The sequence below is a fragment of the Gadus macrocephalus genome, chromosome 16 (assembly GCF_031168955.1).
Source record: "Gadus macrocephalus chromosome 16, ASM3116895v1".
In the NCBI taxonomy this organism is placed as follows: Eukaryota; Metazoa; Chordata; class Actinopteri; order Gadiformes; family Gadidae; genus Gadus; species Gadus macrocephalus.
In genome coordinates, this window is record NC_082397.1 from 14,504,003 (window position 1) to 14,529,448 (window position 25,446).

General features: G+C 41.1%; 4 protein-coding genes, 1 long non-coding RNA gene and 5 other non-coding genes across 14 annotated transcripts; 7 read left to right on the forward strand and 3 right to left on the reverse strand.

The window, feature by feature from the left end:
* The first annotated feature begins 904 nt into the window (after positions 1 to 904).
* Positions 905 to 8,524, forward strand: LOC132474021 (protein NipSnap homolog 2-like). The gene is made up of 10 exons (XM_060074425.1): positions 905 to 1,059; positions 1,734 to 1,873; positions 1,960 to 2,005; positions 2,511 to 2,605; positions 4,063 to 4,133; positions 4,256 to 4,396; positions 4,998 to 5,029; positions 6,390 to 6,484; positions 6,988 to 7,071; positions 7,439 to 8,524. Exons 1-10 carry the CDS (start codon positions 968 to 970, stop codon positions 7,501 to 7,503), a joined length of 861 nt encoding a protein of 286 aa, XP_059930408.1. The 5' UTR covers positions 905 to 967; the 3' UTR covers positions 7,504 to 8,524.
* Positions 8,525 to 8,910: 386 nt separating this feature from the next.
* On the reverse strand, positions 8,911 to 12,871 carry psph (phosphoserine phosphatase). Of its 3 annotated transcripts, none has more exons than XM_060074427.1 (6): positions 12,779 to 12,871; positions 11,911 to 12,054; positions 11,650 to 11,784; positions 11,281 to 11,426; positions 9,346 to 9,494; positions 8,911 to 9,256 (listed from the first exon to the last, which is right to left on the reverse strand). In XM_060074427.1, the coding sequence occupies exons 2-6, from the start codon at positions 12,048 to 12,050 to the stop codon at positions 9,146 to 9,148; spliced, it is 681 nt and encodes a 226-aa protein (XP_059930410.1). In that variant the 5' UTR covers positions 12,051 to 12,054; positions 12,779 to 12,871; the 3' UTR covers positions 8,911 to 9,145. The 3 variants fall into 3 exon arrangements, with proteins under 3 accessions (XP_059930410.1, XP_059930409.1, XP_059930411.1); XM_060074426.1 differs by having other exon boundaries at positions 12,663 to 12,811; XM_060074428.1 differs by lacking the exon at positions 12,779 to 12,871 and adding an exon at positions 12,642 to 12,777.
* A 348-nt stretch (positions 12,872 to 13,219) lies between these two features.
* On the forward strand, positions 13,220 to 17,263 carry LOC132474025 (uncharacterized). Of its 3 annotated transcripts, none has more exons than XR_009529546.1 (7): positions 13,220 to 14,119; positions 14,414 to 14,457; positions 14,806 to 14,891; positions 15,425 to 15,519; positions 16,012 to 16,106; positions 16,369 to 16,435; positions 17,040 to 17,263. It is a non-coding gene; the product is annotated as an uncharacterized LOC132474025 (long non-coding RNA). The 3 variants fall into 3 exon arrangements; XR_009529548.1 differs by having other exon boundaries at positions 15,432 to 15,519; XR_009529547.1 differs by having other exon boundaries at positions 13,232 to 14,119; positions 14,806 to 14,846.
* On the forward strand, positions 14,501 to 14,637 carry LOC132475384 (small nucleolar RNA SNORA15). The gene has a single exon (XR_009529891.1). It is a non-coding gene; the product is annotated as a small nucleolar RNA SNORA15 (small nucleolar RNA).
* Positions 15,064 to 15,200, forward strand: LOC132475379 (small nucleolar RNA SNORA15). Its single transcript, XR_009529886.1, has one exon. It is a non-coding gene; the product is annotated as a small nucleolar RNA SNORA15 (small nucleolar RNA).
* Positions 15,670 to 15,806, forward strand: LOC132475380 (small nucleolar RNA SNORA15). Its single transcript, XR_009529887.1, has one exon. It is a non-coding gene; the product is annotated as a small nucleolar RNA SNORA15 (small nucleolar RNA).
* On the forward strand, positions 16,478 to 16,614 carry LOC132475382 (small nucleolar RNA SNORA15). The gene has a single exon (XR_009529889.1). It is a non-coding gene; the product is annotated as a small nucleolar RNA SNORA15 (small nucleolar RNA).
* On the forward strand, positions 16,626 to 16,762 carry LOC132475383 (small nucleolar RNA SNORA15). Its single transcript, XR_009529890.1, has one exon. It is a non-coding gene; the product is annotated as a small nucleolar RNA SNORA15 (small nucleolar RNA).
* Positions 17,264 to 17,308: 45 nt separating the features above from the next.
* On the reverse strand, positions 17,309 to 22,830 carry LOC132474016 (phosphorylase b kinase gamma catalytic chain, skeletal muscle/heart isoform-like). Its single transcript, XM_060074418.1, has 10 exons — positions 22,652 to 22,830; positions 22,099 to 22,225; positions 20,255 to 20,433; positions 19,989 to 20,043; positions 19,846 to 19,911; positions 19,475 to 19,638; positions 18,881 to 18,971; positions 18,505 to 18,658; positions 18,196 to 18,321; positions 17,309 to 17,943 (listed from the first exon to the last, which is right to left on the reverse strand). The coding sequence occupies exons 2-10, from the start codon at positions 22,179 to 22,181 to the stop codon at positions 17,677 to 17,679; spliced, it is 1,185 nt and encodes a 394-aa protein (XP_059930401.1). The 5' UTR covers positions 22,182 to 22,225; positions 22,652 to 22,830; the 3' UTR covers positions 17,309 to 17,676.
* Positions 22,831 to 22,932: 102 nt separating this feature from the next.
* Positions 22,933 to 25,274, reverse strand: chchd2 (coiled-coil-helix-coiled-coil-helix domain containing 2). The gene is made up of 4 exons (XM_060074429.1): positions 25,103 to 25,274; positions 24,393 to 24,642; positions 23,685 to 23,892; positions 22,933 to 23,249 (listed from the first exon to the last, which is right to left on the reverse strand). Exons 1-4 carry the CDS (start codon positions 25,150 to 25,152, stop codon positions 23,239 to 23,241), a joined length of 519 nt encoding a protein of 172 aa, XP_059930412.1. The 5' UTR covers positions 25,153 to 25,274; the 3' UTR covers positions 22,933 to 23,238.
* Positions 25,275 to 25,446: the final 172 nt, after the last annotated feature.

Below are 25,446 nucleotides of genomic sequence, written 5' to 3' on the forward strand. Positions count from 1 at the left end.
GGAAGAGATGTGTCGAGATGTGTCATTGTTTTGTTCAGCTTAGCTAGTTGATACATTGGGTTACAAATTTTCTTTTTGTCCAATGGTATGTTGTTATTGGGATTTTTTTTTTCACCTTCAGACATTCAGAGAGAGAGAGAGAGAGAGAGAGAGAGAGAGAGAGAGAGAGAGAGAGAGAGAGAGAGAGAGAGAGAGAGAGAGAGAGAGAGAGAGAGAGAGAGAGAGAGAGAGAGAGAGAGAGACACACACAGACAGACTGGTTTCATGTGAGACAGAATGAGAGCTACAGAGGCAGAATGTGAGACACAGAGACAGAGGCAGAAAGAGAGAGTCAGAAACACAGACAACTACAGACAGAGGCCAAAGGATAATGATAAAAATCTGTCTCAAGTGCAATCTTAAATATTTTCTTTTGAAGCACGCAAAAAGTATCCTTGTGTAGACCTACCTTTTGATTGATTTCATTAAATGTTACAGCAATCCTGTCCAACTGTTTGATTTAATCCAAGAATGGCAGGCATTATAGGACCACGGATTGACTGGCTCCACTTTGCGTATTTTATATTATAAATCAGTTCTTCTGAATTCCTTCATACAGCAACCTTTTATCTTTCCATATAGGGCAAAATGCCATTGCAACGGTTCTGCTCTTTATTTGGTAAAAAATAAAATTAAAAACATAACAAACAAGAATGCACTCATGTCGAGTGCTTTAATAATATGGATGAATCTAGATATGTTTCACTGCATTACCTCTTAGACACTAACGACGATTCCAAAATAGTTTATGAATTAATGGAATTGTCTTAAATTAGGTGAATTAGGCCTTCCTAAAAAGTCTCGGATGATGAAAATATGTGTTTTCAGCACCAGGCATCGCACCCCAAACCACTCCAACCAAGCACGGCGGACTACCGCCGCCCTGTGGGCAGCGGTGGGAGCGACTTTCTTCACTTACAGCTGGAAGATGGCGACCCGAGTCCTTCAGAGAATAAGCAATGGCCTATATCTGGCCAATAACATGGCCAACTCCGCAGGGCATGCCGTCATTTTGAGCAGGTTGGACCATTATCGCTTTGTATGTATGTTGTGCTTGACGTTGGCATTGTGTAAGTCTCCGGACTTTATTAAAGTGCTACCGTGTCCCGCTAACCCTCCTGTACAGGGGAAGGCACTGAAGCTAGCCTACTAGCCACTATGCTTCTGACGAGAAGCTAGCCCTTCTAGCCACTGTGCTTCTGGCAAGATCAAACCAAGCTTAAACTATTATGTGTCTCTTCAGTGAGTTGTAGAAGAAATGACAACTCGTACCTTTGCTATAAAGGAAAGGTCCGATCATTTGAGATGCATGTTGGTCTCTAATGTTGAAGCTTCGTAAGCTCAAGGTCATGTTGTTGATTTCTTATGATTTTGCCATGTAAAAATTAGATGTTTATGAAACATATTAGATGGCATTGACCTGTCTAACCTTTGTCCAGAAAAAAAACGAAGCAATGATGTACGGTCATAGTAAATACTAATATGTAATGAAGGTCTTATGAACATGTCCATGATGTACAATGGGCAACATTATGACACTAATAAGGATTATGGCTGCACTTGACATGGTTCAAGGCCTTAATAATCAGGCTTCTAGAAAATATATATAACTATTATAGGAACATTATACAACTTTTTGATAGGATATTGTTCATAGTTCTTTTTGTAGTGGTTTGATTTGATTTAATTTGCAGAGGCCTGGCCGTATCGAGCACCAGATACAAAGAGGACAGCTGGTTCAAATCTCTCTTTGTAAGGAAAGTTGATCCCAGGAAAGATGCACATGCAAACCTGCTGACCAAGAATGAGGAAAGCAACTTGTACAAAATCCAGTGTAAGTCACTCTAATGAGTGTTATTTAATATCAATATTAATATCATCAACACACATTTGTTTTTTATAACCTAATTTTATTTGCAGTTCACAATGTCAAGCCTGAGTGCCTTGATGCATACAATAAAATATGGTAAGTGTTTGTACGTTTTATTTAGAAGTTTCTACTATTTATTTATAATCATAATAGTATTAGCTTGCGGCAGCAGCAGAAGTTAAAGCATTGTATTATGAGACCTGGTCAAATAATAGCAATAGTAATAGTCTAGTATTTGTCTGTGTTGAAAATGTCAACAGAGCTATTCCTGTGAGTTGATTGGCATGCCAGCTTGGCTTCAGCCAATCAAAGAATACCCTGGCTGTTACTTAAGATGACCCAGAGGAACTCTGCTTCTAATCCACATATACACCTCTTTTAAACTACTACTTGATGGAAAAAGACATGAACCGACTACCTTATTTATTATCTGAATGAATACTTACATTCACCTAAGATGTATAATAACCTAACATATATCAATGCAAGTCTCCAATAGTTTAACTACATTATGGATGTCCTTCAATTTGTCAGTGGCTCTTTAAATCACACTTTAAAGAGATGACGTTACAAATGTAGTGCTGTTGTTCAATGCCCTCAGTGAGGAGATCCTGCCAGCCATCCATGCTGATAAGTACTACCCCTGTGAGCTCGTGGGGACTTGGAACACCTGGTATGGAGAGCAGGATCAGGCTGGTAGGACTGTGTTCAATCACCAGCACAAATTAATGTTTATAGATCTGCTATTATACTCCTTTTCTGGTCTTAATTTCTTATTAATGACTCCTATAGAGCAACCTGACACGAATCACAGTACAAAAAAACTATGTAGATTTTCGGGAAACTCCTCTCATCTGGGCGCTTTCAGCATTCTCTGTCAACACTCGGCTTCGTCCTTCTCCGCCCCCGCGCCCACCTCCTGCCAACCCCACTCTGTTGTGATTGGTTACCTTCTGGAAGAGCATGTTGCAGCATTACCACACATGGAAAATCCGGATTGACCTATGTAGATAAATCCCGGAAATTTGGTTAAAGGCACCCAGTGCAACTTTATGTAAACATTCAATGAAAAATAAACATTCAATTTCTAGTCTTTTTTACACGTAGTAAGTTTCAATAACTCCATACCATTACATATCGACATTCAAGGAGCAAAGATGAGACGTCGTTGTGTGGTGAGAACTGATAGAAAATCGTAAACAACAACAATCGCCGGTGGGGAGAAGCCATTTTTCCATTGACTGGAAGCCTGCTTTATTTATTGTAGGTTACAAAAAATAAAGAAAATGGCGGCATTGTTGTTGTTATCGATTTTGTATCAGTTCTCACCACACAACGACGTCTCATCTTTGCTGCTTAAATGTCGGTATGTAATGGTATGGAGTTATTGAAACTTACTACGTGTAAAAAAGACTAGAAATTGAATGTTTATTTTTAAGCCTCGAAAGTTGCACTGGGTGCCTTTAATGGCGACCGGTGTCCCTAGTGTTTAGCGCTCTGCACAGCCGCCCCAGACGGTTAGCAGTGAATACGTCTAAATGCATGTACGTCATTATTTGACACTTTAGTATGGTTAAACATGACTATAAATCATTATAACAACGTTTATAGGTCATAAAAGTCGAAAAAGCATAATAGGTGCTCTTTCATGTTATTTTGCTTGCATGTTACACACATTATTTCATTGCAGCATAGTTTAAGTTGATCTCCAGTGGTTTCCTTCGGGGCTTCTTTGGTGTATTCTGAGACGGCTATTCTTGGACTTTGTTGACTTTTTACTGACCTCTATTGGTGTGTTGGGCACGGAGGAGCCGCTGTAGAAATGACCATGGAGCGGACCCTTGTTGTGTATAATAACATTGCTCGATATATACGTGCACATTTATTAGTTGCATCCATCTCGCGTGAGTGTTCATTTTAAACAAGCATTCCCTGTTTCATTTTAACCGGTGTCAAAATGGCTTTGTGCTGCTAAATGAGAATGTAAATGGTAAAGAAGTTCGGATTGTGAGACCCGAATCTTAATCTTGATGTAATAAAAACATGTACGGATAACTTCAGTATGCTTTGTATACTGAAGCCCTCCGACCTTAACTCTTTAAATGCATTCATCCATTCCACGTCTGTTAAATGCTGCTTCTGTTTTGCTTCAGTCCACCTGTGGCGCTACAGAGGAGGCTACCCAGCTCTTACAGAAGTGATGACCAAGCTCAGGGAAAACAAGGTACGGCCTCATACGTCACTTGTGTTTTACTATCAATATTATTGAGTCCACCAGCAATGGCTGACCAACAATGTGTTGCAGAATTCTATCTATGGATTTACCTGTTTTATTTTTTGTTCCAGGAGTTTGTGGAGTACCGCAAGGAGCGGGGTAAGATGCTGCTGTCTCGTAGGAACCAGCTCCTCCTCGAGTTCAGCTTCTGGAATGAGCCGGTTCCCCGGGAAGGCCCAAACATCTATGAGCTCAGGTCCTACCAGCTCAGGGTGAGCAGCTGACGGGGGCGGGGCGTTGTATTCAATGTCTGGAAAGGCCTAGTGAGTGTTGTGAATAAATACTGTAGCCTAATAGATCTGGTCTGACGAAACATTTACTTATGTGATACTGACATACACTTCATTGGTTTTCCTTAAGCAAATATAAATGAAAGGTCCTAGTTACACCACAAGTTATACATTGATTTTATTTTTTATTGAATTCAGCGGATGCTGTGTATGATAATGAGAATTAGGGCCAGGCATGTAGGTAAGGCATGTAACTGAACCTTTATTGACCTTTTCACTGTGATGCCCTTTAATTTCAGTCTGGACCTGTGTTTGGAGATTTCCACCGTCTTCCCCTCTTGCATGCCTTTTTGACTTAAATTATAATTCCTCATACATTAGATTGTTATGTCCCTGAATCATTATCACAGACTGAGATACGTATGTTGAGGAACTTGTTGCACACATTTGTTGCAGAAAATAATTGTAGCGATCCTAAAGGTGAAGTTATGCAACACATCATTGAAGCCTTTTTATTAAGGTACAACATTCATCAGGACTGGTGATCCTCTGCTTAAAGATTCTTTTCATTTTTTCTCCCTAGCCTGGAACCATGATTGAGTGGGGTAATTACTGGTAAGACAGCCTGATTTCTTTCTCTATTTCACTGTACTTACAGAACACTTGGATCACATGAAACCAGTTCTCCCTCATTAATAGGAACCACTCCCCAGACGGAGCCTATTTTGATATGTTTCTATTTGGCTCCCGGCCTAATGGTGGTGGTGGATAGGGTGGTCCAGAGACTAGGGATGGAGAGGCTAGGGTTGTGAAGAGGCCAGGGTGCTCCACTCCCCGCATCCCGGTTCTGTTCCCTTCCTTTTCGTTGTGGTGCTCTGTGTGACATGGCCACCTACCTGATGGCTTCCTTGAGTCGAAGCATCACTATCACAAGTCCTTTTCACCAAAGATAAATCATTAGCTAAATTACTCAAATAAGATTGTTATGGTTAAAATTCATACAATTGAAACCCACATATTGGCTTCTCTAAAATAAATAAATTAGCTGCTAAGTAAAGAGTTATGGTGATGAACTGACTTCCAACTAAGATAAGATTTATGTGTCATTATAGCCTTTTATTTGTCTGCAATGTAAATACAATTTGAGCTATTCAATTTAACTTGCTTTTAACCTTGCTTTTAATAATGTTTTCCTTTTTATTTTTATTTTAGATAGAAACCATTATTATATAATGGTTTCAAATACAACCCTGAAATGAAACAAGAGGTTTGAGCATTTCAAACGTTGACTCAATTAATCATTAAACTAATTTATGGCAACGAAAAAAGGGAATATACTAATGGAGAAACATTGAATGCTGTTTCTGCTAAATCACTTGTCAAAGCATGTTATAATTGTCTTTTTGGTATAATTTCAATTACTTTCTCTTATTTTCTTTGGGTAATAAATATTTAAACAATATATAAAACATTCTGGTCTAATGCACACTTTCTCCCAATGCAAGACAGTCAGAAGAAATAATAATAATAACAATACATTATGATTGTTAAGGTCTCAATGTGTAACATCAACAAATTCGTAGCTTAAAATAATTTGCACCCATCTGTAGTCAATGCTGATCAATGGTGAGTTCAATAATTACATCAATAAAATGACATCCTATAACCCATAATCAAAAAAATAAAAAAAGCTGGCTGTACCTCCATTGTTTCAAATAACCCTACTATCAACACCCCCCCCCCCACTCACGCCACAGAGCTTAACCGGCTGGCTTCACACTGTTACACAGCCAGTTAGACCTGACGGAACACCTTCATTGAGTTTGCTTAAGTCCGACAGCCTTCCACCTACTATCTGGGAGGGGCCCAATCTCAGACAATGCAACCTTAATTCTCTGTGGTCTCCAATAATAACAAATTCTGCGAAGTGGAAAGACCTAATTGGGTCTGTGATGCAACCGGTTTCTCTCTGCAGGGCCAGAGCCATCGGCTATCGCCAGCACAATAGTGAGGCGGTAGGCGGCTTCTTCTCCCAGATCGGAAACCTCTACATGGTGCATCATCTTTGGGGTAAGATGCATGCAGCGATGCATATAAATTCAAGTTAATTAATAGGGGTGATGTGATAAGCCCTTACAAGCTGTTTCACAAACTGCTGTCTGATGTCACCAAGGCACAGGGAAGGGCAGTTTTAGAAACTGCATGTAATGGCTAATCACACTCACACCTGGTTGTATTAATAGGGGTTCTTCAACCTCTGTGTGCAAAACACAATTCTAAAGTGTAATATTTATTTTATATCCAAATGTAATTAACATGGCCTCCACTACAGCTTATATTTTGGTTGGTTGTGACAACTTACTGTCAGACAATATTATCCCTTTCCAGTTGTATGAAGCCTGTAATGTGCTTATCCGTGATCTACTCAAATCCTTAAAATATATCCCAATGCTTTGTTGGCATGCTAAATATATGTTTAACTTTGAGATATGTCACACGATATTGGCGGACAGCTCTTAGAGTATTGAATCAATGCGTACAGCATTGGTGTGATTGGGTGTTTGTCGTTGCAGCTTACAAAGACCTCCAATCCAGGGAAAACACAAGGAACGCTGCATGGCAGCACGAAGGCTGGGACGAGGTGGTGTATTACACAGGTGAGGACAATGCCACCACAAACAATGACGGAAGGAAAAACATTGCGTAAAGGGCTGATTATGGTTCCAACGCAATGACCCAGCAGACGCTTCGACGCAGTCTTGAACCTTTATGGTTCTGCGTCGGTTTTAGTAAGCAGACCAATCTCAGCCCTTGCTGCCGAGTCACCTCGACGGAAGGTTACAATTTGGGAGGCGCACGTCAGGCCCTTGTGGTGGACGTAAGGGGTCCGTAACCCCCTTGGTTTGCGGGAAAGTGGGACCATAATCAGCCCTTAACTCTCCACTCTGGACTACACAACACGATTTCTGGGGCGTGAGAAATCTGTAGTCCTCCATTTTTTCAACCTTTTTCCATTTTCTCCAGTTCCTCTTATTCAGCACATGGACTCCAGGATCATGATCCCGACTAAGGCGTCCCCGCTGAAGTAAACTGAAGCCGTCTGAAACCCAATGAGAACTTCCGGAATGCTTTATCCGTTATGAACATCACTGCCATCACAGGTTTCAAACTCCTCGCTGTTGCCAAGCAACACATCCTCCCTTCAAAGTTAGTTGTTTTTGGTTCGTAGGAGGGCCAACTCTTGTTACCTATTCAAAACATAGCATCAAAGACAGAACGCAGATAAACACCAGAAATACTACTTTCATTGTCAGTGAAATGGCAACCGTGGCCCTAAAGTGTTTTGTCGGATTGTATTGTGAGCCAAAAACAGAAAGAAGTACCATAAAGCTGTCCTTTTAGGTCCTATTATTACAACAAATGAATCCCCTTTATAGCGTGATGAATGGGAAGTTACCGTTGTAAGTTATGAAAAAGCTACGTACACTCATTTTATAATGCAGTGGCTATTTATTATGTTATGTAAATATTAACATTGCATAATGTATGTACATTGCGAAGTGGTACATTGCGAAGTGGCACATATACTAACATGGCAATCATCAGTGTATATTAAACATGAAATTCTCCATTGTATATTCCTTCGAGCATACAGATTTAGGTCAAATCATTTTAATTGCAGCATGTTGCGATAGGCACTGAATATGTATCTGGCTTTTCTTATCAGTAAAAAAAAAAACAAGCTTTGATTTCATTTGGTGAAAAAGGATTTATTTATTTTTCACTTTGTCAAGATTGCATGTTACGTTTGAAAAATGTGTTATTGGTTATAACATGCTTAAAGCATGGCGATAAAACGGTTTTAAGTTTTGTGTCACCTACTGAATAAACATGGAAAAAAGTAAGCAACGTGTTCTTGTCACTAATTAACTAACACTAGCCCTAACTAATAGTTAATACTGTTCCTTTGCTGGTAAACACACACCACCTTACTTGACAGATAAATATGCAGTTGTCTTTTATACTCCTTAGGTTTCATACAGATGTTCAACATTTCTTGCTCGTTGCACATTTTTCTTCATGACTTTTACAAAAGTGTTGATGCAAAAAGTGCTCAAAATACTCAGTGTTTCCCCTACCATTGTTCAGGCCTGGCGGGCCGCCAGGCCAACAACCGGCCAAAAAAAAAGAAAAAGAGAAAAAAAAAAAAACTGCAGTGTCGCGTGTGCGCAGATGATGCCCCATCATAACGGACAATCTGACAGCATTAAGTTATATCATCATTAGCATGGCACCACCAAAAATGGTATTGTAAATAAAATTAGTTTATTGTTAATAACGTGTTTATTGAATCACTATCAACTTGTGATGGCTAAGCAAGTGTTTTATATGGAAATAACCAACAAACACTCTAGCATCCCGTGAAAAATGTATAACAAATCACACTATCAGCTCTTACCACCGGGCCTAAAAAAAATTCTAGGGGAAACACTGAACTCCTTAAATATATAGTTTGTGGTTTATTGTAATTAGTTACATTCTCTAGTATAACAATTAATAGGGGGGGGGGGGGGGGAAAAAACCCTAAAATATCTAAATTAACTCACTATTGTAGTGCAAACATTTATCGATATAAAAATCTTGACAGAAAACACACTGGATGAAACAAACAAAGGCACACCATAAGGTGCATAAAACATAGTAAAGAAAGTACCAGTGCAGCTGTTCCTTCTAGATCTTCTCCAGTTCCTTAAGTAGTTCTCCAAAACTTGTGACATACCACAAACTCCTTTCTTTGACCTGTGGTCTAACGACATTCCCACCAAATCCAATGAAGGCACTCTGAAAAGCAAAGACAGCAAACGTGTTTCTCAATTGATTATAAGAGAAACATAAGAGTGCATCAAAGCGCAGTCCGACAGGACACTCACAGCAGGGGGGCAGGCCTCCAGGTCAGTGGCCCCATCTCCGATCATCACCACCGTCTTGAAGCCATACTGTTCCTTCAGCATGCTGATCACACGACCTTTCCCACCACTCTCTGCTGTGGGCTGGCTGTCGTCAAACCCTGCGTATTCACCTGAAATAACAAACCATGTGCATGTTTCTTTAAGGGACCCAGTATGGCTAGCATTATTGTTTGGTAATAATGTAGTTATAAATTATTCGTATTATTAGTGTAATTAGTTATAGCGTGGGGAATAAAATGTTGAAAAATTACAAAGCATGACCTGGCTTTGAGTTCTTCAATAAGTTTCATATAATTAATCATAACTGATAAAAGGAAAAACCCACATGCAAATGAAAGCGTTTCTCCTGCTCGCCTTTGAGTTCAACATTTCCTTGGCAGGATTAAAGGTGCAGTGTGTAGAATTCAGTGGAATCTAGCGGGTGTTTAAGAGTATAAACCAATGAAAATAAGAATGGGTTTACGTTAGCATGAGCCCTTTATTTCTACATATGAAGCACCTGTTGCACCACCATATTTCTACAGTAGCCCAGAACATACAAACGACTCTAGAGAGGAAGTGTTTTAAATTTGTAATCATAATTGCCATATCACGTTAAGTGACATATCAGACTAAATTACAAAATAAAATACCAATCTATCAAGGAACCTCCTCCCTTGACACTTTGCTACTTCCTTTTGTTGTAGACGACAGTTTGGTAGTACCTACTGGCACCTTACAGGCCACCGTAGCTTCTCCTATGTCGTTGGAAAGGGAGGGTGGGGGTATTCTGTTGGTTAATCTGCAACCTCACTGAAAGACGTCACTAAATAGTACAAACTTTAAGTAGTCTTCTCTGTTTCCTTAAACCTGTAGTCCGCTACATTGAGGCAGCTGCTGCACATGTTCAGTGTCCACCCTTTGAATAAAGTCTTGCAAACTTTTATTTGGGTCCCACCTACCATTTCCCAGACAAACGATACAACAAGAAAAACATTGCTTGCTTTTGGTTGTTGCATAGAAGTACACCATCAAACCATCATACACCAGCTGTTCTACACAGGTGGCTTAAATAAATTAGAAGTTATTGATTCCATGAATCCTATGGGAACCAGTGATTGATAAAGCTTGATATGACTAAATACTAGGGGTATGACGAGATCTCGCGAGATTAAACTCTACGATATTACCCGTCGCGTTAAAAATATGTCTCGCGAGAATGTGAGCTATCCAAACTTCTATTTCTGCCCTGTGGGGGCAGTAATGCGCCTTTGCTACGTCTAGACTGCCAGAACCTAAAGAAGGAGAAGGAAAATTAGAAGAGGAGAAGGAGGGGAAGCAGGGGAAGCAGCCATAAGCTGTGTTCGAAATCGTTCCCTATCACGGATATAGTGCATTATATAGGGTGCTCGCCATTTTGTAGTGGTGTTCGAATTCTTAGTGGTTAATTTCATGCACTATATAGTGCACTTAAAATACCCAAAATTTGAGTGTACATACGATGTAGCCTACATGTTACTCCCGTATACCACAATGCAATGCGGTCGTGTTTTTCCGGAGAAGAAGAGGCTGAATAACCGCGAAAACGAATACATTTAATCAAAGTACATTTTGGGTACTTTGATTTGGTTTTGCACATAATATTGTTTGCAATTGAAAAAAAGAGAATTATTTAATTTAATTTAACTTTTATAAATTTTAGTTTTAGTTTCAATTTCATGCATGTAAAGAGTTATAATAAAACATTTCAAAATGCATGCGCGACTTTGTTAAATAAAAGTCTGTTGGTCCAGTCACATAATTTGTCATTGTAGTTTTCTTAAAATCTCGTCTCGTTCTCGTGAACCCAATATCGTGTCTCGTCTCGTGAGCTGAGTGTATCGTCACACCCCTACTAAATACCGAGTGATCATTTACCATTGAAGTAGAACTTGAGCCTGTTTGCATAGACGTGGTCGAGAGGAATATCGAGTTGAGTCGCTACATGTTCAACGATGCAGCGGAACCCCCCAGATATGAGGAAGACCTTGACATTGCGCTCGTGAAGCCGGTCCACAAGTTCCCTGGAGAGATAAAAGCTCAATGAGAACCCCCAGTTTGATAAGGAGAAAACAGGGTATGGTATAAACTAATGTTGAATTTTCCTTATCTTACCAGATCTCACATAATACGTACATTATATAAAGTCATTCTAATATGTGTTGTGATTCATAATTTAAAATGACATTCACAACTTTTTAGGATAGGATATATAAATGAAACCAATTGTGATCTACACACACTTACTTAATACCTGCAGTCAACTGAGGGGGGTGGTCTGTTATCAGTTTGTTCACTTGTTCTCTAGAGCAGCGTATGATGGACAATCGTTCAGAAAGGGCTTTCTTGAATGTGACCGATCCACCCATGGCATTACGCGTCCTTCAGGGGTTACAGAAGCAAAATACAATATTAACATGGTGTAAACCTGACTGAATAGAACAATGGCTGAGAAATGTGATGGTGAATGACAAAATCCACCAATTTAGGGCAAAGCATCAGACATACATTTCAGTGACTGCATCCCCGACACCACAGAATTTGGCCAGTTCATCAATGCCCTCTTCTTTGATAACTGTGCTGTCTACATCAAAGCAGACAGCTTCTGCTCTCCTGAACATCTCCTGTGTCTGGGATTGAGTCGTCATCGTTCTAGAAAAAGGAAAAAAAAAAGAAAAGAGGAAAGCATCCATCATTAGTCGACACTATAATTCGAATAGCTTGCATGCATAGCGTTTCATTTGAGCTTTAAACTGGGTCACAGAGAGTCAGAAACGACCATTATCCATGGAGTCATTTGATAATGGTCGGTCACGAGTTGAAAACGTAGTTACAGCAGGTCTTTCATTCTCAACCGGAGATCTACTTGTCGTTTTGTGCAAGTAGGTCTGCGGCTATTTTCCAAACGGCAGTCGGAAATCTGCATTTTCGCCATAGCCCCTTTTAATCTTGATAACGAATTGCGATAGAGTATTTGAAGAATGCATGACAAAAACAGGCCGCTCTGACTGACTGATGGGCCTGGGTAGACATTGTCTGGCGATGTTGCGTCACCCGGTTAGAGAGAAAAGAAAATAGATGGAGCAGAAACACTAAACACTGCCACTTGATAATCAGCACGCCATTTTACACTCCCTGCAACTCCAAACGAACGATGCATCAATCCGTGTAAGAGACATTTTAATTTGAACATAAACTTTTAGTGGAATCTGCGTTAGCTTTATGAATGGCATGGTTACCTGAATGGAAATAAGCACAACCTTTTTATTTGATTCAAGTGCAGCCACTTCGCAAATGCAAAAACGAAAATCGGACTGCAATACGGTCGATCCACAAAGTAACTTAACGTATTCAGCAACTTCTTGTTGGAACTTACTGGTTACAGCGACGATGATATAACAGGCAGGGACTTCTCAGGCAGAACCTTTTCACAAGTCATTGAGTTTAGTGGCGAGGAAGAGCCAATCAAAAGAGAACCGGCGAGTGATCCCGCCCACAACGCCTGAGATTAACTAATCACTGACTTTTGAAAGTACTCTGTGTAATAAATGACATTTATTACCGGCCGCATGGGATATTTATTATGTGCCGACCGCATAGGGCCGCGCTTGCATACAAATAGCTCCCCTACGTTATAATATTTAAGTACGTCGCTATTAAGACAGAGTTGTTGTGAATATGTATATTCTTACTCTACAAACTTTATCTCCCTATTTTCGCAAAAAATGGAATGTGCTGTGCCAGGCCCACAATCATACGCCCCGCCCATCTGGTCCCGGAAGTCTAAAATCAATCCCAGCACAGTGCATGCACACACCAGAGCTGATGACCAAAGAGGGGGGAAGTCTAAGGATCGAGCTGATATTATTACTGACATCCTAACTGTATTTTTTTTAATTGGGTTTAGATCTAACATCACATTTTGCTTGGTTCCGGGACACGCTGGGATTGGGGGGAATGAGCGGGTACCAGATTGAAAAACAGAGTTTGACTAGAGAGGTAGATGTTCATATATCCTGGGGGAGAGGAGCTGAGAGAAATAATTAAATAAGGCTTAATGATGGAATGGCAGAGAGGGTGGCAAAAGAAAGAAGGTGTAGACACTATTTCTCTTAACAATCTCAAGTTAAAAAAGATGTGCCTGCACTTTTCAGTCCTGTAGGGATTCAGTTAAACTGTAGATTAAGGCTGGGTCACTGTGGGCCAAATCACTTTTTATTCATTGTAGGAAAATATGTGTCTGGTTTATGTGAATGTGGGAGTTCTGAGACAGTAAAACATGTTTTTCTGGAGTGTAGAAAATACAGGACAGAAAGACATGCATTCTTCGGTAGACTGTTGGGACTTGGAGTTCTCACAGTGTCCCGTTTGGACACTGTGAGAACCATAAACTAATCTCCAGGGCAGTTTTGCAGTTCCTGCACAGTACAGGACTGTTTGTAGAAATCTAGTTCATCATCGGACCTGTGGAGGGCAGTAGTACGCTAGACAGCGTCCAAACTGCCGGAATCTGACAACTAGAAGAAGAGCGGACGACCCTCCAGCTGCGTACACACGTGGTTAAAACAAGCATACAAGTCCTACAAAAAGTAACCAGCTCCGATATGCTCACCCACTTTACGGGTCCTGGGGCCCTCCAGAAGCTGAAGCAGCCCCAGACGGCGATAGGTGGGCATCTTGGAAAAACGCATGTCTCTCTACAAAGATCGGCAGAAAGGTAAATATAACTGTGTATTGCATGGTAGAACGCTGTGTTGCTGTATTCCACGGCAACCATAGTCAGACACCAAGATCAAGTAATCTCGCTCACCATTCGCTGTATTGAGTAATCTCAAAGCGAATAACCTTACAAAATTATTTAGCTATGCACATTTATAAGAATAGTGTGCATGTCGATTTGATCCATGTTATAATATATCGATCCATAGTGCAGTACCACGTGTGCTGAATACAAGGCCTCACTGGGAACGCAGCCTTTTTAATACTACATTCTTCTAATCGTTTCTTTCAGTGCCGTGATGGTGGCTCTGGACGGGTCGAAATGAGTGGATGAAGGTAATCTTGTATTTGATTATAACTTAAAGTTCAAGTAAATGATGCGTGGACGAATTCTGTGTTAGCCTCTCCGTGGTCAATGCAGCCAGACACCATGCTAGAAAACCTTTCACACCTGACCTCTACAAGGATGGGAGTACTGATCCGTATTTGTATCCTAGTGTCAACGTGAATACAAATGTCATCAGCTTTTTTGACTAAGAATTATTTTGTTCTGTAACGTTATTGTGTCTTCTCTACCTACGTTGACACGTTTAACTTACTTGTAGCGAGTATTCTTGGGACAACGTGGGCTCAATCTGTCATTCGACACCATGAATCTGATCAACATTATCTCCCCTTTTGCAGCTTCAACTTCAGAACCAGGCAGAAACCCCAACTTGTCAATGGTATAACTCAGAATTGAGCACGACCATTTGGAGTGGAAATGAGTGGTAAAACCCTAATACATCTTCAATGGGAACTACAGCTGTAGTATTTAGTGGCAGTGTATATATAATATGCCTTCAATAAAAAAATTATGGCTGCATTGAGGCAGATTGGTAGCTCTTGGCTGGCCCAAATGAGTGGTGGATTTGAATGTAAATTAAAGTTCAAGTTATTGATGCGTGGATGAATTCTGTGTTAGCCTCTCAGTGGTCAATGCAGCCAGACACCATGCAAGAGAACCTTTCACACATGACCTCTACAAGGATAGGAGTACTGCTCAGTATTTGTATCCTAGTGTCAACGTGAATACAAATGTAACCAGCTTTCTTATTCAGTTTGTTCTGTAACGTTATTGTGTCTCCCCTGCTCTCTTTGACACGGGTTGACTAACTCAGACTGAGTATTCTTGGGACAACATGGGTGCAATCGGGCATTGTTGGGTAGAAAATATTTGGGTTTTGAGCATTAAGGGTCCTCCAAGGATTTTCAAATCATGAATCAAGACCTGCATTTGATTGAAATATCTCCCCTTTTCCAGGTTCAAGTTAAGGCCCAGGCAGAAACGCCAAATGGTCAATGGTACATCGCCGAATTGAGCACTATCCAAGGAACCATTTGGAGTGGACGTCGGAGGTAATGCCCTTCTAATTATTTGAATGGAATCTACAGCTGTAGTATTTAGTGCAAGTGTATGTATACAAAATTATGTCTCCTGGCCAGCCAAATGAGTGGTGGGTTAAGGTAACTCATATTTTTATGTAAATCAAAGTTCAAGTTAATGATGCGTGGACGAATTCTGTGTTAGCCCCTCAATGGTCAATGCAGCCAGACACCATGCTAGATAACCTTTCACACATGACCTCTACAAGGATAGGAGTACTGCTCTGTATTTTTATCCTAGTGTCACTGTGAATACAAATGTAATCAGCCCGTTTGGCCAAGAGTCCTTTTTTTCTGTGCTGTGTCTTACCTGCTGACTTTGACACGGTTGACTACTTCTGAGAATTCTTGGTACAACGTGGGCTCAATCTGCCGTTGTTAGGTTGTAAATGTTCGCTTTTTGAGTATGGGTTTTGTACACTAAGGAATTTAACCTTTAATTCTTAATTGCCTCTCCGTTTCCAGGTTTAGGTTCAGAAACGGACAGGAACCCCAACTTGTCAATGGCACAACTCCGAATTGAACACTATTCAAGGAACCATTTGTAGTGGACTTCAGTGGTAAAGCCCTTTATATAAATCGTTAATGGAAACGAGACCTGCAGTCTTGAGTGCCTAGATGCATCTATATTTATTTGATTTGCTCACTGAAAAAAGACATCAAGTCGTTGGCATGTCCTATATATTAAGTGAATTATATTTGTCTGCTTAGCTCTACACATGGATAGCACGCACTACCGTTTTAATCAAGCTTTCTGCTCTAACACCCAAACATGCAGACTGTTGAACATGTGTTCAATTTTTAACATATTCTCATTTGTAGCAAGAAAAGTCCAGTGCCGTGAAGCGGGATGGTGTCTCGTGAGTTGCCAAATGAGTGGCGGATAAAGGTAACTCATATTTGAATGTAAATGAAGTTCCAAGTTATTGATGCGTGGACGAATTCTGTGTTAGCCTCTCAATGGTCAATGCAGCCAGACACCATGCTAGAGAACCTTTCACACCTGACCTCTACAAGGATAGGAGTACTGCTCCGTATTTGTATCCTAGTGTCAACGTGAATACAAATGTCTTATTGATGCGTGGACGAATTCTGTGTTAGCCTCTCAATGGTCAATGCAGCCAGACACCATGCTAGAGAACCTTTCACACCTGACCTCTACAAGGATAGGAGTACTGCTCCGTATTTGTATCCTAGTGTCAACGTGAATACAAATGTCATCAGCCTGGTTGACTTAAGATACATTGTTCTTTACTTTGCCTTACCTGCTGTCTTTGTATAGAAGTGCTTCAGTGTGTGTGTGTGTGAGAATAAAAGATAGCACATGTGGTCTTTTTAATCAAGCTTTCTGCTATTACGAACACTTAAACATGCAGATGGTTCAACCTGTGTAACAAATTCTCATTTGTAACCACAAGATTACTTGCCAATGCAAAACTGTACAGTCATTTCATTCACCATAATTGACTACAGTGTACTCCTTATACCCACAGACCCTTAGAAACCATCCAGCTTGGAGATTACATTTAAGCATGCCGATGTGTAACTCACCACTGAAGTCAGCAGTGAGTGACTAGAGCTCTGAGTACTGGAGAATCCACATGGGTTATGGCTCGAGGAAACCCATGGCTTTGAATGTCGTTGGCTAAGCCTTTCCTTGTTTTGATCTTGTCCAGCAAAGTTCGACTTATTGGATTAAATGCATTTCTAAAGACCATTGATGTGTTTGTAATTTTTTTAATGGTAAAAAGATTGAGATGGATGGATCAAAAATAGTCATGTTTATTGAATTGTCAACTTATATAATGTAAAGTTTGACATTGTACATATCCAAATGTATACATATGGGTGGCCTCTAAACATGATTTCAAGTATGCAGGTGGGATCATTGAAAATAAAACTCCTGTACTTAACCGTCGAAAGGAAAGACTGAACATCTTCGCTAAACCCTTGATACTAGCAGACTGATAATTGCCATTACCTAGTGTGGTATGTGCCCTCATACACTGAGTATATCCATGCATTTTACTTAACATTTTTGGTTAACTTCCAACTGTATTACCTTGTATTCTGCTCCATACTTGAATATCAAGAGCACGCCCTCTTTACCGAGCTAGCCACCGTACTTCACTACCAGGTGTGGAGGGTTGAGTCATCGGCTTCTGCAGCGAGGGAAAGCAGGATGACCTTGGGACTGTTTTCAAAAAGAGCAGCTCTGTTCTGAGCCTGGCCCTTCTTAACCCAATGACCGTAGATCTTGAAAGCACAAGCATCGATGAGCTTGCGGATGGGCTTGACTGCGTACGGGTCACTCTTGATAACCTCCTTGGTAACGGGCTTGGCGCGACGGTAATTGCAGTAGATCCGCATTGTGGCTAGGACAGTCATGCAAATGACCTGGGGAACAAAGGGGAATGTAAGCCAATAGCTCCTGCAATAAGGATAAATATCCCATAGAAAGCAGATAGTCATGTGCCATCAGATGTGGTCGATTTTCATAGCCTTTAGCCACAAAAACGCCTAAGGTGATGGCCCAATCAGAAATCCACATTCTTGTTTGTAGCCTATATCATTTTTCTATAACAAATGTCAATGTAATTTACTCGTTTTGCTGTGGTGTAATGTCCAGCAAACATTCGGCCATCTCACCTTGAACCGTCTGTAAGGGGTAAACTGTCGTACTTCGGCCACCACGTATTGGGAGAAGAAAGGGTGGTTGAGGGCATCTCTGGCTGTGTATCTCTGCTTTGGATCGACCTCCAGCATGCGGGAGATCTGAAAATGCAATGATTTAATAAATGTCCAGCACAATGTGATACATACAATGTCGATGCAAGTTTTAGAACACCTGGTTAACAAGGGGCAAGGGGGGGGGGGGGGGGAGACGCTAAAGCAGGCCGCCTCAGCTGCAAACTGACATTCAAAAAGATAGGTCTTCCTTCCGAGTGAACAGCGTACCAAGTCCTTGACGGTGTCCGAGCGATCCTCCCATTCGGGAGAGGAGAAGTCATACTTCCCACCCAGGATCATGCGCAGCATCAGCATCTGTTTCCGGTGCCAGAAAGGAGGCGAGCCCGCCAGCAGAGTGTACATAATGACACCTGAACTCCATCTGCAAGGACAACCCATGAGCCAGACATGGTCTCTTTAGTGGGTGCTGGAGTTCACCAATCCCCCTGGGGAACGTTTGCAGGGTTACAAGCTGCAATAAATTGTGTACTGCGTGGCTACAGAAAAGGCCTTGAAGTGTCAAGGGCCTAGTGAAGACGATAAAACATGTAACACTTGTTTTTAGCCAGTGGATGCGGAATAGGAAAGGTCTCTGGAAACTCACATGTCCACAGCTGTATCATATCCCACAGGAGTGGCGTTCATGGAGCACTCGATGATCTCGGGGGCCAGGTACCCGGGGGTCCCACACACCTCTGGTTTTAAAGGCAGATCCACAAAGAAGAGATGAACATACGGGGAAGTCTGAAGTTGTAGCAAAGTTACATGCTAGTTTATACAGTAAAAACACTAAGAATAATATTTAGAAATGTATATTACATAATTATACCTTTGTCTAATTAAAAGCCTTGCAAGTTTCCAGTCCACTTCTGTTGTTCCCTTTAAAAGATGCAAGCATTGCGCTCTGAACATTTCAGTAACAGAGCAGTAAACACATGTTATGTGAGCAGTTACATTTGACCTTTGTTGGGCCGGCGAACCGCATGTGAGAAGGTCTGGAAACTCAACACTAAAGAGCTTTACCTTTAAGAACTTGGCTGACCTCTTTCAGAGAGCTTAAACACATTTATTTTGTGCCTTTATATTTTAGAACACATTTATTTTTGTCCACCAATTTTTTGTTGTGGTTGTCATTGGCCCACTAAAAAACTTTTTAAAGTGCACATCAGCTGTGTGTTGGGAGTGAATTTTCTCAAACCGGAAAGCTTCTGTCCTGGCTCGGTCTGTATAGAAAAACCGAAGTCGGTGAGTTTGATTTTCATCTGGTCATCCAGCAGGATGTTCTCAGGCTTCAGATCCCTATGGACAATATTCTGGGAGTGGAGAAACTGGACCACTTCCAGCAGAGCACGCATGATATTCCTGTGGAGGACACACCATCCTCATCAGACTGCTTCAGCAAGCGTTTATTCAATTGTATGATAATGAATGAAAGGAAGTCATTGAAGAATAACATTGACTCAAGAAGCATCAAAGATCGAACTCCCACAGAAGGTTAGATTATGATACCTATTAGAGATCATCGTGAAACAGTAGAATTCATAATGATAAGATTATGAAGGTTCTGACCTGGTTTCCTTCTCACTGAGGGTAACCTTTTCAGTGAGGTAGTCAAAAAGTTCACCCCTCTTCATCCTTCAAAAAAGGAAAAACAATTAAGATAAGATTCCATTAAATAATTGGAACCAGGGAATCAGTTCTGTTTCACTTACAGGTCAAACACCAGGAAGAAGAAGGCGTTGGACTCATAGCAATCTTTGAGCTGAACTGGAGAGAAGCAATAAGAATCAACGTTGGAAAATATTCAGGTAATGCAATAATATATAGTGACACAAATGTTTTTGTTTTTGTTTTATCAATGTATTAAAGACCAAAGAGCCGTTCTACAACTGTGCTTCGATCCCTTGACAAAACAAAGAAATCGACTGACAACTTTCATGTGTGAACGATGGAACCATGGATTAACCAAAGTGCTCACTGATGTTCTCCTGCCCGCAGACCATCTTCAAGATGGCGATCTCTTTCTCAGTGGCAGACCGGATCTCCTCGATCTCCTGCCCGGTCAGCTGGTCCGAAGGGGTGATGTCGATGATCTTCACGGCGTACTCCTGAGCGCTGAGTTTGTCGACACACCGGCGCACCACACTGCTCACCCCCCTGATGGGATGGGGAGAGACAGACGACACACACCAAGCGTGCCCATGGCGTGCTAGTTATATCTTAGATCTAATAGTTAGGTCTACTTAAGGGTGACATTTTATACCACCAGGTGTGAGGGAGATTAGCCTTTACAAGCATTTTTGAAAATCTGCCTCTTCTGACATCACAAGTGGTCGTGTCCACCTAGATGGTGCTTGATAGATGAACAATGTTTGCTACACTCCACTGGGTCCCCTGGTAGACTGATCTACCCAGCACACATCTAGGTGCACACTCCCACTTGTCATGTCAGAAGAGGCAGATTTTCAAAACCAAGATCCATCGAGTATATGTGCGACTCTGTTCACTAGAATCTCCTTTGCAATGGTCACTGTCACATGCACTGCTTCAAACCGTCATTTAGAAGACACCATTATCCAGAGGCACTTAGAACTGAGTATGGGAACATTCATAGTTTAAATATAATGGATAAAGGATACAGTAGCTCTACTGACTCTTGGTCCCCCTACTAGCTGTTAACTCTTATCACATGTGGAATGCCAGCAGAGCACACATTGTCCTCATAGGGTGACAAAATGTCCTCATAGGGTGACCCAATGACTTGCTTGTGGGAATCCAAGCCAACTTTTACATAATGAATCAGCGTAGGCAACCATTCATTCTAAACCTTTGTCCAAACCAAGTCTAGTTCGTTGAATGCCCACCCTCTCAGAGGGGGGCCCTTTGATTACGTAACAGCACCCCCATCTGAAAGTGGTTGGGAATGACAATGAGCCTGATATATCAATCGCAAACGTTTATGGTGTGCCTGAAATCCTAAATACCTAAAAGAATTGATTTCATACTTAGAAGTTATATAATTTTTGTGTAAAAGAAAGAATAAAAATGTACTGTACATTTTTTATCTTATTTTTCTTTTTATAAATACTTAACAGACAGCTCCGATATACTGTTGATTACATTTGTATTCTTTCAGTCCAGCAGTCCCCCAGACAGATTTGGGGCTGATCAAATTACTGGTATTATGTACTGGTTATCTTTTCCTAATTAACTTAACATGTGACTCAACTTAAAAGGAGGGTATTTGGCATAGAGAAGAGTACACTGGTTACTGACCCCGCAGCATGCTTCCATTTAATTACAATTAGAAACAGCTGCTACTCAGCGGTCCCCAACCACCGGGCCGCGGACCGGAACCGGGCCGCGGGACATGCCTAACCGGGCCGTAGGTTAACGAGGCTACGACATGACATTTTGCATGATTTTATTTTTAATTCATGCAAAATGCATGCACACTTAATAAACTCAATTTACTTGGCAATACTGTCACTCTTTTACATGCCATAAGTCTATATGCAGTTGGGGACACCGTGTTCTATTAACACTGCCCCAGCCAATTATGCTCATTAAACCTTCTGGTGTGAATTACCTTAACACAATTTTCAAAAGCACAGTAAGTTAAACAAAAAGGAAGCTTAAAAGGGTGACGACAACACAACTATAACCAATCATAGGTTTGGAATACTATATATTCTTTATGCAATATATGTGTATGTATATTTGTACACACATTCCTAAACGATGTCAAGACGCTTTTAAACTAAAGATATTGTCCATCGAACAGGTGTCCCGGGATGTTGAGCCGTATTTCCGAGAGCATACCTTCCCAGAATCTCCTTGGGATCATATTTGTCGTAGAACTCCTGGGCTCCCACCCAGTCTGGGATGTCCTCCTCTTTGGTCATCTCTGTGTGACACAGCTAGTCAACAATGTTCCTTGACTTCACAGCTGACCAATGACAAGCAACACAGAATACAAACGTGTTACAGTAGTCTTGACTTTTTAATTACAAATCAAATACACTACCAACTTTATCTACTCATAACAGCTCGAAAACGATTCTCTGAACCTAGAAGAATGTTAGGAAATGCACTGCATGATGGAATATTATAGTCCAACTTCATGTAGGCTAGCCTATGTTTTAATGTTCCTATGATCTTTATGCGAGTAAACTAGGCGTACTGGATAGTGTGCACGTAGACAACACGATAAATGAATCGCGTTGCAAAGCTAAATCTATTTAACCATTACAATACGTGATTAATGAACGAGGCTGACGTACATTACACAGCAGATTGTTCCGTTTTCGCCTTCATCCGTTTGACCTTTTATAAATCAATGACGATTCAAACCAATAAGACGACAGTGACATACCTCAGCGTGCTGGCAAGCGTCCGACGCACTCTTACGAACAGCGGGAATTCTTCATTATTGAACTCTTAATAGCGTCCGTAAAAACATTAGACGCGTAAAAATAGGGTTGTTCGACTGCACGTTAGAGCGGCCGCTTATCCGCAGTCCCCAAGGGCGAGCTGTAATGTCAGATGCCGATTGCTAAAAATAAATGTCCAAACAGCCGACTTCCAAACAGCACGACTCTGAGCGCATGTTCATAGAAGGTTCATTCAAATAACAAAATACACGTTCTTTCATGATCATTGTTTCAAGGGTCATGGCATTTATTAATTCATGAAGTACACAAATACAGCACAATTTTTGATCATCAACAAGCTTTATTGAGTTCTACATGAAATGTGGAATGTGAAATGTGCAGTGATGCTCATTAAATCACACCGATGTTTAAGTGAAAACAAACCACATTATAATCAAAACTATAAGACCAAGTCATAGAATATATGCTGTGGCATAAATTATAAATGATCACTTATTAATTATCTAATGAACTGCCTAGTGTATGCTATGGCATACAGAGCGTTTTCAGTCTTGTAGACATCTCAACATCAGGACATACCTGTAGAGTAAAAAACATTTTTATAGACAGCGTCATTTCTGGGACATGTATAAAAACAACCTCTCTCAAAACACATTTTGTATTTACAATAATCTGCGAAAGGGATTATGGTATTATGCAAAAGATTTTGCAACATTTGTTAGTTAGAACTAAAGTGTGAATGCTAAACTTTTGACTTTCCATCTATATAAACGAATGGGTACATTATCTTGAGGCTTAGGTTGCAAATTAAAGGGGAGAACCCCAAATGTTTTACATTTGTGTATAATTCTATCTCGACCAGCCAATCCTCTATGGATGGGGACACTTCTTGTACACGTCTGTCTGTGTGTATGTGTACACATGCATCGGAGCAGGATCTCAATAAAGTTAAGCATTGATGTAGAAGTCTTAGCCCACTCAGTAAAACACAGGCAACTCATAGTTTCGACTTACCATTTGCAAACTTGCACTGTTTCAGCACCTCGCTGAAGCCCTCGCACATACTGAAATCCCTCTGGTTCTGGGCACAGTCTATGAACTGCTTGAGCTCATAGGAGCATGCCTGCTGCTGTGGGGCCTCCTGCTGGTACATGGACTGTGGCTGCTGTGGGTACATAGACTGTGGCTGCTGCTGGTATTGTGGCTGTGCCGTGTTAGGCTCCTGGGGAACACCAAGCTCATTGTTATGATAGTGTCCAACCAATCAAAGAATTTTTAAAAAGGGACTGAACAAGCCTCCTACCACTGTCCCTAGAGGAGCAGCAATCACTTCTTAGACACACTATTGCCATCAGTTAGCAAATGCATATATCTGTGCAGAAAGTCTATGAGACCAATACCAAATCAATTAAAACCTGAAAAACATAATCTCTTTGCCGTGTCTGATCACAACCATCTCTAGCATAAAGCTCATGATTCATGTTGTGAAAGTAGATGGAAACATGATTTCCAGTTACCATCCATTTCGATTCTTGTCCCCATGGGGTTCTGCCGGATAATGGATCGCTTGATCACATATCCTAGCATTATGTTTGGCTTTCATTATTTTTCTGTGTGAGGCAAGTCAGCCTACCTCCCTCAAAAGGGATACAGACTAATCTTCTGCTACTGTGCCCGGCCCAAATGGTATCCGAAATCTCTTAAGAGGCTTGCTTAATTTACCTGATACGTGACGTCAGGTTTAGCCTCTGAATTTCCTCCACCGAAGCCTCCGGTCATGGCATGGCCGATGGTGTGTCCTACTGCAGAGCCCACTGCTACCCCGGCAGCTGTGGTAGCCATCTGGGCAAACATACCAGGTTGCCTGGGTGCTGCTGCTGCTGCTGGAGCAGCCATGGCAGATGGAGCCGCTTGGGTGGGGACTGGGGCATATGAGCGAGGAGGAGCTGCCCTCATGGGTGGTGGGGACCGGCTGCAACAACAATGAACATGTCCTTAATACATTCTACAGTCACCAAAAGATCCCTCACATAGTGATCACACAAGCTTCTTCCAAGCGGTCAATGATGCTCTTTTGGTTCAGTTATATTCCGTGTTATTTCAGTGCTTTACAATTCAGTTGTCCTAACGTCTCATGTTGTAAAGTTAGGGGCGCATGAAAAACGTTTCAGGCATCCCATGCTTCACACCTTGTGACGTAAGGACATCTTAATTATGAAGTTCAATTGGGCATTTTTTCAATAAGGTTTTCAAATCTGCCAGGTAATATACAATAGTTTACATTTGATATCTAATCATTGTGTTTACGACAGCCTGTTATCTAAGGATGCTCTTCCATTGACAAAACGTCTAGAAGCTGTCCTACCGCCACCGCCACATTACATCAGCTACGTAACGTCTACTGCCAGAAATCCTCAGTCTTGTAGGCTTACCTGGCTGGAGGGGCCATCCGTGAGCCCCGACTTCTGCTTCCTCTTGGCATGGTTGTTTTTAATATGAATGTTTCCGAAGATTGAGTTGAGAAGCACAAAGGTTGAGTTTACTGCGAAGCAGGAGTTGACCTTCTGATAAACCGGAACTTCCTGACTGAGTGTTACATCATCTATTACACGGGCAACATCCGGTTTGAACATGGAAATACAGTACTGAATAAATAAACATAAATAGGACATAAAAGACAAGGGCCATCCAAGGAGGTAGAATAATAGTAACGCAACATTTTATATAGAGAAGGCATTTCCTTGACATTTTGTAGGTGAATAATGTCGTAGCATTT